This window comes from Chamaea fasciata, unplaced genomic scaffold (genome assembly GCF_029207755.1).
Source record: "Chamaea fasciata isolate MVZ Bird 193981 ecotype frontalis unplaced genomic scaffold, bChaFas1.0.hap1 SCAF_3, whole genome shotgun sequence".
Taxonomy (NCBI): Eukaryota; Metazoa; Chordata; class Aves; order Passeriformes; family Sylviidae; genus Chamaea; species Chamaea fasciata.
The window spans coordinates 57313073-57329046 of record NW_027094088.1 but is presented as its reverse complement, the minus strand read 5'-3'; the positions used below and the strand labels follow the sequence as shown (position 1 = coordinate 57329046).

Genomic DNA, 15974 nt, shown 5'->3' with positions numbered 1-15974 from the left:
ATACTCATCAGGGTGTATTTTCCTCAAAAATCACAACTAGCAGCAATGGTCTCATATCACTTAAGGTAATGTAAAAAGTCGTGGCAGCTACCACAGGGGAAGTAGGTTACTACAGAGTGGAAGCCTACAGTTTGGCCTCGCACTGCACAAAATGTAGAGTCAGTCAAAAGATGCCATAGGAAAATTCTGAACTGATTATTTTAGTCTTTAAGAGCTATAGCAAACTTTGGATAAGGACAGAAGAGGTAGACTGCCAAAGTTACCAAGAGAAGAGCTGCTAGTGAATCTCACCCACTAAGCAGATGAAAATGACGCTCACAATCTACCTTTCCCTCTGGTGCTAAAATCACTGTCTCCACACACTTTGCTTTGTGATTTATTTCACTCAGAGCAGACATCAGCAATACTGTCCTACCACTTGCCTTCCCTAGCTATAGGAAGAATATATTTGTATTGTATACTTACGTGTAGCACCGTAAGGTACTAAGGGTTTGCAGACATTAATATAATATTTCTGGGTAGTAGCAGATATAGCAACAGCCTCCCAGTTCTCTCTGTGTCGTGTCAGGGATGAAAAGTCATAGAACCTTCCCTCATCATCCCTATACAAAAGATTAAAAGCATGCAAAATAATTAAGCATTTTAAAGCTGCAATTCTTAAGTTACTACAGTAACTTTAACCTGATAACTCTTAAGCAGAGTATTACACTGGAAAAGAAGTCTGCATCAGATGCAGTAGTCCCCAGAAACTTCAAATTCAGTAGAGGGATATATCACTGCACCAGCTACCCCCACAGAAAACTGTCCACATGCACATAGCTCTCAGCCAATGCAAGAGCCAATTCCAGCTTTTAATTAAAGCATGTTGGCTTTCAGTGCATGGCAAGGATACATACAGTTCAGTGCACTGTTTTACCTTACAGCAGAGACCTATAATGAGGCCAGATATTCAAATTCTGGGCCAAGTATTAGCCACACTTGACCCCAACATGCAATCTTAATGAGCTAGTACTTGGTTGTGACAGATACAAATTAAATTTTTCCTGAAGCATTGTTTGGTGGAAGTTCCAAACAGACAGTTGTAGTCTTATTTAAATAAGCTATTGCTAAATAACAACTAGACACTTGCAAAAACCTAACATACTCAGCATTCAACCATCAATAAATACATACCAAACAGTTCTCTTCTATTATTCCCCAGGAGAATCTCAAAGTTCGGATTTTTTCCCCCAATGAAAGTAGTTTTCAGAAGCACAAATTGCAAGTTATTTAAAATATTATGTATTGGCATTGAATGCTACATTAGCTGGTCAAAACACAATAGATAAAGGGGCAGTGTCGCAATGAATTGAAAGAAGGCTGTATTTGTCTCTCTCAACATTCAGCTCCATTTTAATTTTGTGGAAATAACTTACTTGTAGGAACACTCAGTAGATTTAACAGGTGGGCAAGCATACTGAGTATGCCATTCAAACATGTAGGTGCAGTCTGGAGTTTCCTTCAAAAATACAGGCTGGAAGAACACAATACAAAATTAATTTGCTTTCTCATTTAGACACATTAAAACTATGAAATGTCTCAGCCGCACCTCAGAAAGCCTCAGGAACACATATCTTAGAGCCACACTATGCCTCTGACCAGCTAAAAAACATGGCTTCTCCCAAATCTGAGTTTATCCACATGTGTACTTCTGCTAAAAGGGCAGTCACTAAGAATTGCTGCCTCCTCCATGAAATAAGAAGACCAAAGTAATTCTAGACACCACTGTTTAAGAACAGTAAGGGAATCACAAATACAGACATATACTAAAAGCAAGTAACCAGTTTATTTTAGTCTGGCTATGTAATACTTGCTTTCCTGCACATTCAACCTTCTGCCTTTTATTTCTTTCAAAGAAACAGCTGTAATTTATGGAAGAACATCCCTTCCCAACTTCTCCAAGAGCTTTGGTAATGACAGACAACCCTTAAAGGAACGACTTGCACTGATCTTCCTGGGCAATGATAAAGGTATCATCCTTCAAAACATTCTTCATTTTTTTTGTCCCCTTACAGGACCTTTGAATTCCCTGTCTAATCTGTAAATGATTTGGCATGTTCATGTTCTTCACCCTAACCTTCCATACTTTAAAAAAGAGGGCAACTCTGGAAGCCAGTATGTACAGGAAGCATGTTTTGAAACTAACCTCAGATGTAGTCTTGTCACAATAGAATAATATAGCAGTTGATCGTTCATATATTTTATGGCATTTTTCTCCACTGGTGTAATTAATCATTATTAAACCATTTTTGAAAGTCAGTTTGTCTGTACGTAAGCCTAGAAGCAAAGAGTTGAGAAAAGTCAACAGCTACAGTAAACACACAACTGCAGTAATGCCTCTGACAACAGGGTCACATAAAATGCACAATTAAAGAATAGATAGTAAATTGGTCTATCTTTGATTTACTCAACCTTCCTCTAAAAACCTACAATCCAGTTATTGAGGGACTACTACTCCAGCACAGTAAGGCTTAAGCTCATTCATAATTGAGTGCCAAGGTAGCTACACATATGACATTTTATCCGCACATTGAGCAAAAAAACAGTGAAGTGCTTTATCTCATTAGATGTACTAGATTAGCAAGAACCCTTCTTCTATCACACTCTGGCTAATCTTCCTGTTTTCTAGGTTTGTTCAGGTAAGTGCAGTACCTGCTTCTTTTCTGAAAGTAGGGTATGTCTTCTTTACTTGACACGATGCAACACTGTGATCATCTCCATCGCAAGGTTCTGTTATTTCTCCACAAACTCTGAAGTAGTAGTCATACTCGTCTGTACTCACTTTGATATCTTCATTAGAAAGTGGCTTCAGGTTAAAAACGTGACCATACCTTGGATCTTTCACCTGGCAATCATTTCCTTTAAGGAGAAGTTAAGAATTTAAAATACAACTTAAGATCTATTAGCCTTGCCAAATACACTGGGGACAATTAAAGCTTACTGGACAAATAAGGTCACAAAAATGAGTAGCTACTTGAGGGCAGTAATACTGAAGAAGTGTCTTAGTATCGTAGTTCAGCTAAGCAACTCATTTTGGGAAGTCACCAATATCCAGAACTACGTGACTATATATAGATGACACTTTTCTTTTATAACTGCCACTAAAGCAAGATGCAAAAGTCACAACGTAGTTCAAAAGCTGCCTCAGAGTGGTCTCAAGTTATTCCTTCAGCTGAACCTGTGCTGAAGGTTAAGCACAGAATCAGAAGCAGTAAGTCCAGAACTTGCTTAATTATCTGGAAAGAACAGCAAGGTCACAAGATCAAAGCAAAAGGCGTCCTAGATGTCAGCCTTGTATCTTCTTTTAACAGCTCTGGAGTTTGCTGACTTAAGAAAATAATTAGTCACAGGAAACAGTTACTCCAGCTTATAAATCTACAATGATGCACATAAAATAAGGTTTAGGAAAATTCTAGTTCCACATGTCTCATTAGCTGATATACGTCAGTGACTTTGCTGTTGATCAAGTCTTCCGTTTTAAAGCGACCCTTTGCTCAATATTCTGAAGCTTTTTAAAAAATCGTCAGATTGTATGAATTGAACATTATGCACTTCTCAATCATCCAAGTTGGTACCAAGCTATAAAGACATCAGTTTTCCCCCGTTCAAAACCACAATCCAGTCACCAGTGTCCTGCACAGTAATCACGTGCTACAGAACAGCAGTTTGTGAACATTCGTCATGCCACGTCAGATCATCGGCAGTTTCAAAAATGTCTAGGACCACTGCAATGGATCCTTTACAGGAAGGCCAGATGTTTTATAAGGAATTATCTGCAAGTTGCAAAACAAAGCCTGAAAAGGCAGAGAAGATGCCTACACACTCCATCTGCCATCTAAGAGACAATCAAATACCAAAACTAAAACTTGTGATTTTTTATTGCACATCCTGGAGTCAAATACAAACTGAGACTCCCCTACTGGCCTCTCTCCCATTGTCTAACTAGGGTCAAGTTTAGTCTTGCTTCCAGTCTTCAGTGAGGGACAGGGAATGACTTGCCAGGCACAGAATCAACTCTGTTCTCATGAAAGCTGATGCTTTAATATTTACTAGCAAGTCTGTCTGTGATTTAACAAGGTTAAATTTTGTTTTCTCAAAACAGCATTATTACTCTATCTTCTTTCCCTAGATAGGCAAGTACATTTGCCTGTCATCCTAATTTGGACTTTTAACATTAGATAGGATTTGTAGTTAGTTTAAAGCTCAGAATAGACATTCCTCCACAAGCCAACACTTTTAACAGAAAGATTCACAGGGCAAGAAACCAACGTAATTTCATTCAAGTATTTATTACTTGTACAGTTTGACTGATACTTCAAAGCTCAAATAACTACACTTACCTTCTGCTCTGTGAACAGGACATGCTGCCAAGGTCCTCCAAACAAAGACAAACTCACAGTCATTCTCTTGCTCCAACACTGGTGATCCCTACAGAAAAGAGTTATATAAAGGAAGTTACTAATAATTACACTGCAAGTCTCAAAACACACATGCATGGCTTTTTTTTTTTTATTGCAGTTGCACAGTTTAAAGTCTCCACTACCAAATTTCAGCACTGATGTTCAGCAAAGAGCTGCTTTTGGTGGCTCACAGGATTCCATGATAGATCACTGTTGTTCTATAGGTTCAGTAAAACACAGAGCTTTATTAAGAAGAGACAAGGAAAAACCCAGTATGTAAGATTTTACTTCTCAGAACCTGTCTCTCCATTTTAGGAGGAGTAAACATGGTCTATTTTTGGTACAAGCACTAAAATCCTCATCAGTAGCAAGCAGAACAGAAAGTTACCGTTGTTTGATCGCACTGGAAGATGATCCGTGTAGAGTAACGCTGATTGTCTTTGCACATGTCACCATTCAAGTAGATAATGCTTAACGACCCATCAGTAGCAGCCTGGGGGTTTATCTGAATGACTCCAAGGTTCCTGCTTTTATCAGTGTACTTCACACAGGATCCTATGGCACCACCTACAGGAAGAGAACTGGGTTTTAGTTCACAGCTCTGACAACTAGTGCTAAATTGATTGTGAAATAATGTAAGACATTGTGTACCTCAAGCCTTCGAGGAATAAAGTTACTCCTGCATGCCGAAATCGTTGAAACTGCACTAATTTATCTGGTTCCACAGACTCAGAGAAGACTACAGTACAGTCAAATATATTAAACTGGCTAGAGATGCAGTAAGATATGGCATAAGCTTCTCATTCTGGCCTCATTCAGTTAGGAGGCTCCAACAACATTTGGCTTTCTGTACTAGTTTCAGCTGGGTAGAGTTAATTTTCTTCACAGTGGTGAGTATGGGGCTGTGTTTTGGATCTGTGCTGAACACAGGGCTGATAATATAGAATTTTTTGTTATTGCTGAGCAGGGCTTACAAAAAGCCAAGGCCTTTTCTGCTTTTCTTATTGTCACATGGCAAGGGAAGTTGGGGGTGCACGGGAGGCTGGGAGGAGACACAGCAGGGGCAGGTGACCAAACTGACCAAAGGGATATCCCAGACCATATGACATCATGTTCAGTATATAACATGGGGGCAAGGAGGAGGAAGGAGGGACATTTGGAATGATGGTTTTTGTACTCCCAAGTCACTGTTACATGTGATGCAGCCCTGCCCTCCTGGAGATGGCTGAACATCCATCTGCCCATGGGAAGCAGAGAATTAATGCCTTGTTCTGCTTTGCTGGTATGCCTAGCTTATGCTTTGCCCATTAAATTGTCTTTACCTGAATCCTCAAGTTCCCACCTTCACCCTTTTGATTTTCTACCCAATCCTGCTGGTGGGGAAGTGACCAAGCAGCAGCACGGGGCTGATTGCTGGCTGGGGTTAAACTATGATACTTTCCTATCTTCTTACAAAAACAGTAATAAAATCACAGATCCTGGCAAATACAGACCTCAATGCAATTTTCCCAAATGCATTAATATACATCTCAATGAAAGAGTCCTGATAAGCATTAAGACTGCTCTCAGTTTGCAAAAGTCTGTTTATTAATACTCCTGACATATGTCACCCAGGTCTATGCTATTTCTGCGCTTAAATGGACAGGAGGCAATAAATCTTCCTAAAATACCCAGGGGCATCATTCTAACTATAAGTTCTTGCAGAAGAAGATACAAGTTAAGAAGCACTTGCCACTTGGCTTACCAGGACATCCGGTCACGTAGGGCAAGGGCTTGCAGACATTCAAGAAAAACGTTCGTTTTTTTGCTTCCTTTGAAGTGTCTATAGCAACCCATGGCTCACCCTCTTTGCTCAAGTCACTTAAGTCATATTCATTGCCAGCAGCATCTGGAAGAAATGCAGTAAGCTGAGAGAACTTAATACTTGCAGCAGAATTGGATTTGAAATGATACCAGTTTCACTGATGAATACAGAGTTCAAAATAATTTTCAGAATCACATTAGATATGCATTAAGAGAAAGTACTGTTGCCACAAAAACCTCACCAGGCCAAATGCAGAACACAGCTCCCCTGACAGGTACTTCCCAAATGTAGCTTCTCCACAATTCACAGGTGCATTTTTACAGACATCAATACTAAATTAACTTATTTCCTTCAGAGTTGGGCTGAAGCAGCATCAGTCACAATAATGATTAAATCTTCTCAAAATAATTATCAGCTTTCTTGTGTATACCACAATGTTTTAAAATAGCTTCTTTCCCTGTTTTTGTAGGTTAAGCCTACTTCAAACAACTTACCTCTTCTCCCACCCTACAACTTCTACAAAGATTTTAAGTCTTACAAAGTCATCACAATAGGTATTCTTAAAGCCCTCCACTGAGCAGAAGTTTACTGTTCAGTTAATCCTTCCAACATGGGACAGAGCCCACCTAAATTCCAGGTACTTACCTGTAACCTGACAATCTACAGGAGCAGGAGCACAAGCCAGAGCTGTGTGAAACTCAAAAAAAGTATCATGGACTTGCAGCACGCTGTTTATCTCCTCACGCACAAACTTAAGCTCTCCGGGATATGAATCATTACAAATGAAAGTCACTCTGAACATGTCTGATGTTCCTACAAAACAAACATTTATCTACTGATGACTCTGTTTGGAACTTTTGAATTTACACACAAGTTAACACTTGACTTCAAAATTTTTTAACAGTTTCTTATTACTAACTGCTTCGAGGCTAACACTACCTTACTGCTTATGGGGTTTTACCTGTAAATATGCAAGCTTTCTTTAGAGAGCTATGAAAAATTGCCCAGCAGTCACCACTACCTCTATAAATAAGAGACCAAAATGCCTTGACACATTTCAAGAACATAATTACCTTCACTGACCTCTGTTCCCTATGTTCTTTGATATATATGAAGAAACAGAAACCCTTTAAAGTATCACCAGTAGTAACAGCAGCTTTTAAATTACATCATACAAAGTTTTGTTTTTGGGGGATCTGTTTGGTTGTAAGAAGTTCAGTGTAATGACCGCAGAAGAAATAATACTGATCCTATCAAAGCAGTATATGATAAGTTCTGTTTAGTCCTCAAGAAGTAAAAGAATTATGTCAGGGAGTGGTATTTGTCATCAAAATGCTTAGTAGTGTTATAAAAATTGTAGAACCTCTCAAAGCAACATACATAAGAGCTTAATCACTGTTATATTTTATGTACAAAAATGTCACAACTGAGAAAATAAGAGCATCCCAGCAATTTGTACAGAGAACAAACACACTGCAGCATTTGAGATTCCTGAATCCAAAAGCCAGTTTTCCCAGGGTCTTTTGCTGTTAATTCCTTTCTATGAAGCTCAGTTTCAGTATAATTGGAGAGCATCTAATATTAAAAAAACTAGATACACATTTTTCATTCATTTTATCTGCAAAAGAGACCTAAATTCATGAAGCAGGTGTACATGAAGTATTAGAGGACTAATTCAATAAATTCCATGCAGGAAAGTATGAGCTTTCTGAAAACTGACCTTTCAGATATGAAACAACTATAGAGAGCATTATCCATGAAACTGAAGCTAAAAGCTATTACTTCACTTAGAAAAAGAACCTGAGTTAATTTTGTTTTCCAAATTTGGCTATCCATTTCTCCATGCAAGGACCAGTATTTTTCATCTGCTAAGGAAAAACCCCTACACTGTATTGAGTCACTTTCCTAGAGCACATACATTACTGAAAACTGAGCCATTACCTTCTGTGTAACTTCACTTCTTCCTAAAATTTCCATATGAGCCAGCTTGTTTAAGTAATGAATACCAAGCCAAATAGACTTCAGTATATGAACAAAAGAAGCAATGAAGACCACTCACACTAAGTTGTTACAAGACACTGTGTATTTCCTGAACTCACCTGATTCCACACGAAGAGGACCTCTGTAGGTAAGAGTTAGAAACCCTTCACTAGATAGATAAAGGGTTTTGTCCAATTCCAGTGGCCTCACAGGCATCAGATTTTCTCTTTCACACCCAGCAGCTGTTTTGCCATTGATTTTACCACAATACGGCAAGTGTCCACAAACGTTTAGCTAGAAGTTTTAAAACATGTAGATGTATATAGTATGAACTGCACCAGAAAAACAAAGTCCATATAGCCATTTCCACATCAGTAAAACTCTCATCAAGAACTATTTCAAACAACACAATTGTCTTGCAGTCTGGAAATGACAGACTATAACTCAACTATAATACAGTCAGAGTATCCTCAGTCTTTAGATTACAAAGTCCACAAATTCTCCCCACTAGAAGTACAGGATGTGGTTTTGCAAGTTTATTCTTGGCCTAAAGATACCACTACTGTATTATCTGTGACAGCCTAGGATTACTGACACATGCAGATTACATTAAAAACACTGATTTGGACCGACTAAATGCCTTTCTAGGCTTCCCCTTGTCAATTTCTTCAGAATCAGCAGATAAATTGGTAGTACACAACAGTGTCCATAAGGAGAAAATCACTTCAAAAAGGCAGCCTCAAAAGTGTGGCTACCTTATGTTCACCAAGAACCAGAAGTTTAATGCTTTTAAGACCATCTAAGATGAATGAAGTTATCTTTCATTCCTTCCCTCAACCACAGTGATTTCCCGCCAACTCATACTTCCTAGGAGGACTGAGTAAAAGCACCACTAGATCACTAAGCAAGACAGAAAAAAAAAAAAAGCAACAACAGCACTCAAAAAACAGACTGTACAGTCAAAATCCTTACTGAGAAAGTCTTCCCATTGCCAGTAACCGTATAGCCTTGCTCAGAAGCTAATGGCTGCAGGTTGAACAGAAAGCCAGTGTTTGGGTCTCGCACAGAGCAGGACTGGAAAAAAAAATTACAACAAAATTATTTTCTCCTTCTTCATTTCTTCTGTTTAGATTTTACCTCTAACTTGTTTCAAGAACCAAAGCAGTGATTTAGGCATATTTCTAGCGTGTATACTAGAACACCAGAACACAGCTCTGGCAGTAGCTTCATTCAATTCTTTTGTACATTTGTTCAATTCTTTTTGTCCACTGACATCAGCTGCACCAACGTATTGAAGTGGAATTTAACAGATAGCATCTATCATATCAGCTAAGAGCAAGGAAATTTTGACTGAGGGCTGTCTTCACACTAATGTGTTTATGTTGAGACCTGTAAAGTAGAAGCAACTGAGTAGATTTCACAGAATATTTTGCATTGGGAGGGACCCACAAGGACCACGGAGTCCAACTCTTTAATGTATGGCTCATATGGGGATTGAACAGGGCCCAAACCCTCAACCTTGATGTTATTAGCACTGTGCTGCAACCAACTGAGGTAATCTCAGGGTTTAGTGTGAAAAAAGCAAAGTCTCATCTGATGATCTTCACAAAACAAGGACAATACATATCCTTACGTACAAATACAATTTTACTAGCAGCATAGCAAGGGAATGAACATTAAATGAAGCATTCAAGAGCAAGTAAACTGTTCTCAAGAGAAGGTGTGACCTGAATACTTTGTCAGAAGTTAGACATTTCAGAAACAGTTCAAAATAAAGCAGTAAGATATTACAAGACTACATCATTACCAACTTAAGACTTCACTTTAGTTAGTTTTCATAAGAGCCACAGCAACCAAGAGTGCTAGAAAAAAACACTGTACATTGAGACTACAAATACAATGCACATTCTCCTTTCTCACCTGGGAATCATCTTTTGTTTCCTTGATTGGGCAAGCAGCCTCAGTTTCCCATAAGAAAGTGACCACACAATCCAGAATAGCTATAAACCGTGGGCTGCTACTCTGGAAACAGATTGCAGAGGAAGACCAGAGTAAGTGTAATAGCTAACACTGTCATATTTGAGATTCCACCTTACGAGAAACTGTGAGGTTCTTCTAAAAGACTTCACTACAAAGGCACACCATTCCCACCGCAATTTATTTTGAAAATCATCACTGGAAACTGTCCAGTTAAACACTTTCCATGTCACCAAGCATTAGCCAAGAACTGAATCTGACATCCAACTATTCAGATTAAATTCAATATTTAATCTAGACATGCATAACTAGATCTTTTCTCAGTCTAACCTTCGAGGAGTTTAGGGATATAATACACAGTCCATAATTTAAAATTAAAAAAAAAAAAGCAAAAGTAAAGCAACAGAAGTCTGTTAGGTGAGGTATCAGGGTAACAGGAATATTAATTATAAACACTTCATGTCAGTGTTTTCAGACAAAAGCAAAGCAGTTCATAACTGCTCCATGTCACAGATTTTTCACGCCTCTTGGGCTAAAGATCACATGGGTGAGGGGACAGTAAGACCTCCAGACTCACAAAACAAGGAAGAACAAGTCTACATAAGCTTAAGGCTAATAATTCCTTCAGTCTTAACTTCAGTATGTGGAGTTGTATCCCCAAAAGCTCTATGGATTTAAGAATTCTAGAATCAAAAATCTACAGAGAATGCAGACCCTAAGCCTGAGGATACACATTACAAAATTCTTCCACTTAAGAGTGTCTACAATGTCTGCAGTTTAAAGTACTCATGTATTTTTCATGCTAATTAGACCAGTCTGAAATATAATTGTACATTAAGGCTGTTAAGTTTTTAACTGGTTCTTATTTATGATAAAATACTCAGACACATGCTTCTCTAGCATCTACATCAGCTTTGTTTTTACATCTCTATTTTAAACCCTCAAGAAGTCTCCCTTGCCACGGATCTGCTATACACTATACATCTTCATGTGGCTCCATGTTATAGGATGAGAAACCTACTACAATAAAATAACAACTGGAAGATCATTTATCCTTACAAGAGTGCCCCTGGAGCAGACAAAGTGGATGGTGGTGGTGTAAGTAGTTGTCTTTCCATCAGCATTGATGCACACAGAGCCATTTGCATAGGTTAGAGAAACATGTCCAGGTCTTTCAATTACTAGTTCTTTGCTGGCAACACCAAGATTACTAATAGAGGTGACTTCAGAAAAGGAAGCCTAGAAATAAAGAAAAGCATATCAACAACTTTTAAAAAAATAGATACACCCAAAAAGAAGAGACCTACTACAATACTCTTATACACAGGTTAAGAGTTTTGAAGATAACAAAGGCATAGAGATACCTCTACATTTGTCTCCCATTCCGTATGCAAGTTTCACATGTTTAACAGACAACCTCAACAACCAGGTATGGTTTAATTTTTGTTGTTTATATTTTGAGTACAATAAGGTGCTTGTAGTACCTTAGAACACCCAGCTGCATCTCCCAGGCTACATAGCTTAGCAATTTAGGGAGACCTATGTCTTCTGCAGTAGGCAGAATTTATAGCAGAGCTCTTTTAAAGAGTATGTGGAAACCTCCAGCTGTTCTCAGCACTGACTTTAGGGATCTGCCATGCTTAACAAAGCCTAAAAATCACTAACAGAAACTGAGCACTAGAAAGACGGTAGGTGCTACTATCAAAGTCTAAAGACATTGTCTCTTCAACATAAATGGTGTTTCCTGGTTTTAAGAAACTACTTTAAGTCAATAGCAGCTACAAACTGAAGGATATACCTCCAAAACAGCTGTCCATAGACTTCTGCCCTTTTAAAATATTTTAACAACTCTGCATTTAGATTGACTCAATGTGGTCACTTTTTACTCCACCATCTCAAGCAGTGAAGTAATGAAACCCTAAAGTGTCTCTACATGTAAAGTAAGCAGCCTTGCACAACAAGGACTATTACAAGCACAGGGAGTAATAATTATCTCTCAAGTACTGTGGTGTCAATTACTGGCTTCAGTCACTAACACATTCCCTTTAACAGGAGAGAAGGTATTGTTTCATAGAAGGAATTAGGACAGCTTATTGAGCCTCTAGTTCAGCTTTCCCTACAGCTGTGAGCAGCAATGAAGTCAGGCAGTGGGAAATGGGTCATTCAGCCTGTCAGCTGTTATCACTTTCATGATAAATTGTTATACCTCAGGGCAAAACAGAAGAAGAAGCCCTTAACAACCACCAGACTTTTCTTTTTTTTTTATTTGCTTGGCAACATCTGCCTAATCTACTCCTGAGATCCAAAGAAAGCTGAGGGAGGGTAGGGGTGCAACAAAGAATCTTCAAACAATTTTTTCCCACAGTTCAATCTAAAGCCAGACAAAATATCCAAGACGACAGCCTGCTCTTAAAGAAATGTGCATTCCTAGCAGTCTCTGAGATTCTAGCAATTCATACAAAAGAGATGCAGTTCGTCTGCCTCTGAAACACGGGGCAAAAAGATCATGAGTGTCAAACACGACATTGGTACACTTGTAAAAATTAAAGCTTTGGTCTTTGAAGAGGTGGACAGGAGCTCTACCATTTTGCTATGGTCATGCAACCATTATGGTACACAGAATATCCCTCTGCACAAGGGGTCAGAATTCACATGGCTGTCTTAACCTCACTCTTGTCTGTTTCAATCTCGCTCATGTGCCAAGCCAGCTCTGAGTTGGGATGGGAAGAGTACTCACAGAAACAAGCCTATATTCCATCTGACAGACAGACGCTCGCCGGTCACATCCCGGGACAGCAATCAGGGGCCGACAGACGTTTATGTAGTACTTCTTGCGCTCACTTGGTCTTGAATTATCCATGGCATACCAGTTTTCACCTCTCCTCTCAGATTTTGCTAATCTGAGCAGAAAGAGAAAGTTTTGCTCTCTGAACACACATTTTTCATAGGCTCTCTCTATGCTTTCTCAGTCTCAAGAAACAGAGCAAACCTAAAGCATTCCCAACTAACTTTTCCCCTTCATTTTTAAGTGCTACAGTTAGAAAGAATACTCCTGGGATATAGAGCACAGTTGACAATGTAATATGTTTTTACAAGCAAAACCATCCCAAAAAGTCAGTTTACATCCTAGGAGGCAAGTAAACATACGAGCAGGATTTCAACATATTTGTAGTCAAGACCATCACAAAAGGTGAAGCCTCTCGTGCTGTCTACACAGGAAACCAACTTCAGCCAGAACACCAAACTAGAACAGCTAAGTTACACTGCATGTGTCACTTTCCTACCTTGACAAGTCATATTGGTCCATGGTGTTAGGATCTGTCACAAGACATTCCAGCGGAATTTCTGGACAAGCATGTTCAGTGTACCACCTGAAGTTGTAGGTATAGTTATCTTCTTTCTAAAAATGAGCAGAATAGAGCTTCAGAAAGGCTTTCCACACTGACAACTTTGTGACTCACAGCTACTCCTTTATATGTCAAGCTTGCTATCTCCCCTTTGGGATATACCTTCTCAGACTGATTTGTGTTAGTCTGTCCTGTTATAGATATTGTCATTGTCTGTGTCACCAAAGATGCTCTTGCCAAAAAAAACTGCTCTTGTGCTGTTAAACTGCTGTCTGTTGTGTACACAGTCCTACCATTTGTTACTTCTCAGACTGTTTTTTTTCCAGCTAGATATAAGATGAACAAAAGCACTAATAATTACATGGCCCAGGGATTAGAAGAGAGTGAGGTAAGAATCTGGATGCAGGTAAACAGCTTACTATTATTCACTGGTCAAGGAAAGCTTTATGGCTGCAACAAAAGTCAAATATACCAAGGGTAATAACTATTTCTTTTAGTCTGCTTTGTAGATACTGGATATTTCCACACAACACTCTGCTTGCACCAATCTAGTAGCTATTGTCAGTGTTTTAGGATGGAGATCCTTCCTTTTCTCATATACAAGTCCTTACCTGATACTCAGGCTGACCTATTCCAGCACCATGGTCACACAGGAAAGTTATAAGGGTGGAGCGCTGTGTTTTATTCTCATTGTTGTATGCTGTACCATTTTTGTAGGTCAACTGAATCAGGCCATCATAATAGGAAAGTTTGGAACTGGGCAGTCCAAGACTCCAAGACTGGTCCTTACTAGAAAAGGTGAGTTTTGAGAGTGAACAGAATGCAAAATTGATTGTCTCTAAGAGAAGTTTTACAAATAATAACCACATAAGTTTCTACAAGATACCATAATAAGACATAATAATTAAATAAGGTTGATTAGACCTCAGTGAGCTGGGATAAAAAGAATGCTGCCAAAAGGAAACTTAAAACATGAACAGATGTCCGTCCTCCTTTCAAAAGGAAAGCTACATATTGCTTAGCTATCTAGAAAACTTTAATATTCCCTTCTCTAAAAGGGTGACAACACCATGAAGTTCTCATTCTCCAAGGAAGAAGTCAAACTACAGATAACCTCAAACTGCAGACACCCCTCATCTTGAGGTCAAACTGGCCTCATCCAATTACATATGGGCAGTGAAGACTTGGCACTGCACAACAGCTCTCTGCTAGGTGTCAGCTTTGCCTCAGGAGTGTTTCTTCACTCTGACTTAACACTGACTATCAGACCTAGCTTGATCATCTTCCCCTGAAGAACATTTTTAGGATCTGCAATGAACGGTCCTTGGCTAGAGAGTAACTCAGAGGCAGGTCAAGTACAGCTGCAAGTGTTTGCACTGTATCCCATCTCTGGCAGCAGGCTGACCTGGAACCTGAAATGCCAAGATACTACCTCAGACATAGTTTGTAGGAGGCAAAAGCAATGATGCTGACACAGTAGCAGTACACACTGGGACCACACCTGCAACAGCCCATTCAGTGAGGGAGATTATAGAATTGTTAAGGCTGGAAAAGATCTCCCAGATCATCAAGTCCAACCATCCACTTCGCACCACCACCAAATCTTTACCACTGAACCATGTCCTCAAGTCCATATCCACACATTTTTTGAACACTTCCAGGGATGGCAATTCCACCACTTCTTTGGGCAGCCTGCTTCAATGCTTGACAACCCTTTCCATGAAGAAACTTTCCTACTATCTACTCTAAACCTCCACTGGCACAACCTGAGGCCACATGGTACAACATCCAAGCTCTGGGTTTCACCTCTACCTAAGGCAGCTCCCACTCATCCCAAGTGCAGCAAGCACACATTCTTTAGGCCAGCTCTTGGAATGCAGCTAACCCTCAATCTCTGGATTGTAGGTTGCCTTAATACAGATGCAGCAGTTAATCTAGAGTTTACAAACTCTAGACTATGGATAACAAAAGGGAGAGCAAGGGGCACATTCCATCTCGAAAGTTAGCTGTAAGCAAGATTACGTATATGTGTATTTGGCTTGAAACAGCTGGCAGTATAATTACTGCAAATTATATGCTAATTACCCGAATCTATTACAGGTAGCCCAGTAATTACTTTACATGCAAATTGTTCATTGTTGCACACAGACAACAACACATCACGCAACAAGGTAGCTTCTCTTACAGACAACAGACTTAGTTACTCACCTTTGTGTTACTTGGCAAGCTGCCGATTTTGTCTGACACTTGTCATCAGGCACACTGCCACAGACGCTTATGTAAAATAAGTACTCCACAGTCTCAACTGTATAGTAACTTTTTGCCTTGGCCAGAGGTGATAAATCAAAAGAGAAGCCTAACCAGGAAGGAATAAACTTTATCAGTTCCATTTTGTTCTGATATCTCTCACAGGTTTTGATTCAGTCA

The 15974-nt window shown here is 39.3% G+C and overlaps 1 protein-coding gene across 1 annotated transcript in view; it reads right to left on the bottom strand.

Moving 5' to 3' along the window:
• The window catches only part of IGF2R (insulin like growth factor 2 receptor), a 57031-nt gene that overhangs the window by 17217 nt on the left and 23840 nt on the right, over positions 1-15974 (bottom strand). Inside the window, exons 15-30 of the mRNA XM_066179116.1 lie at positions 15756-15903; positions 14159-14336; positions 13485-13600; positions 12938-13100; positions 11260-11439; positions 10144-10245; positions 9196-9297; positions 8343-8517; positions 6889-7056; positions 6184-6327; positions 4828-5006; positions 4380-4467; positions 2692-2898; positions 2186-2316; positions 1416-1513; positions 466-602 (exon numbers count right to left, since the gene is read on the bottom strand). Of these exons, the coding sequence (XP_066035213.1) occupies positions 466-602; positions 1416-1513; positions 2186-2316; positions 2692-2898; positions 4380-4467; positions 4828-5006; positions 6184-6327; positions 6889-7056; positions 8343-8517; positions 9196-9297; positions 10144-10245; positions 11260-11439; positions 12938-13100; positions 13485-13600; positions 14159-14336; positions 15756-15903 (2316 nt within the window). The remainder of the gene's footprint in view (positions 1-465; positions 603-1415; positions 1514-2185; positions 2317-2691; positions 2899-4379; positions 4468-4827; positions 5007-6183; positions 6328-6888; positions 7057-8342; positions 8518-9195; positions 9298-10143; positions 10246-11259; positions 11440-12937; positions 13101-13484; positions 13601-14158; positions 14337-15755; positions 15904-15974) is intronic.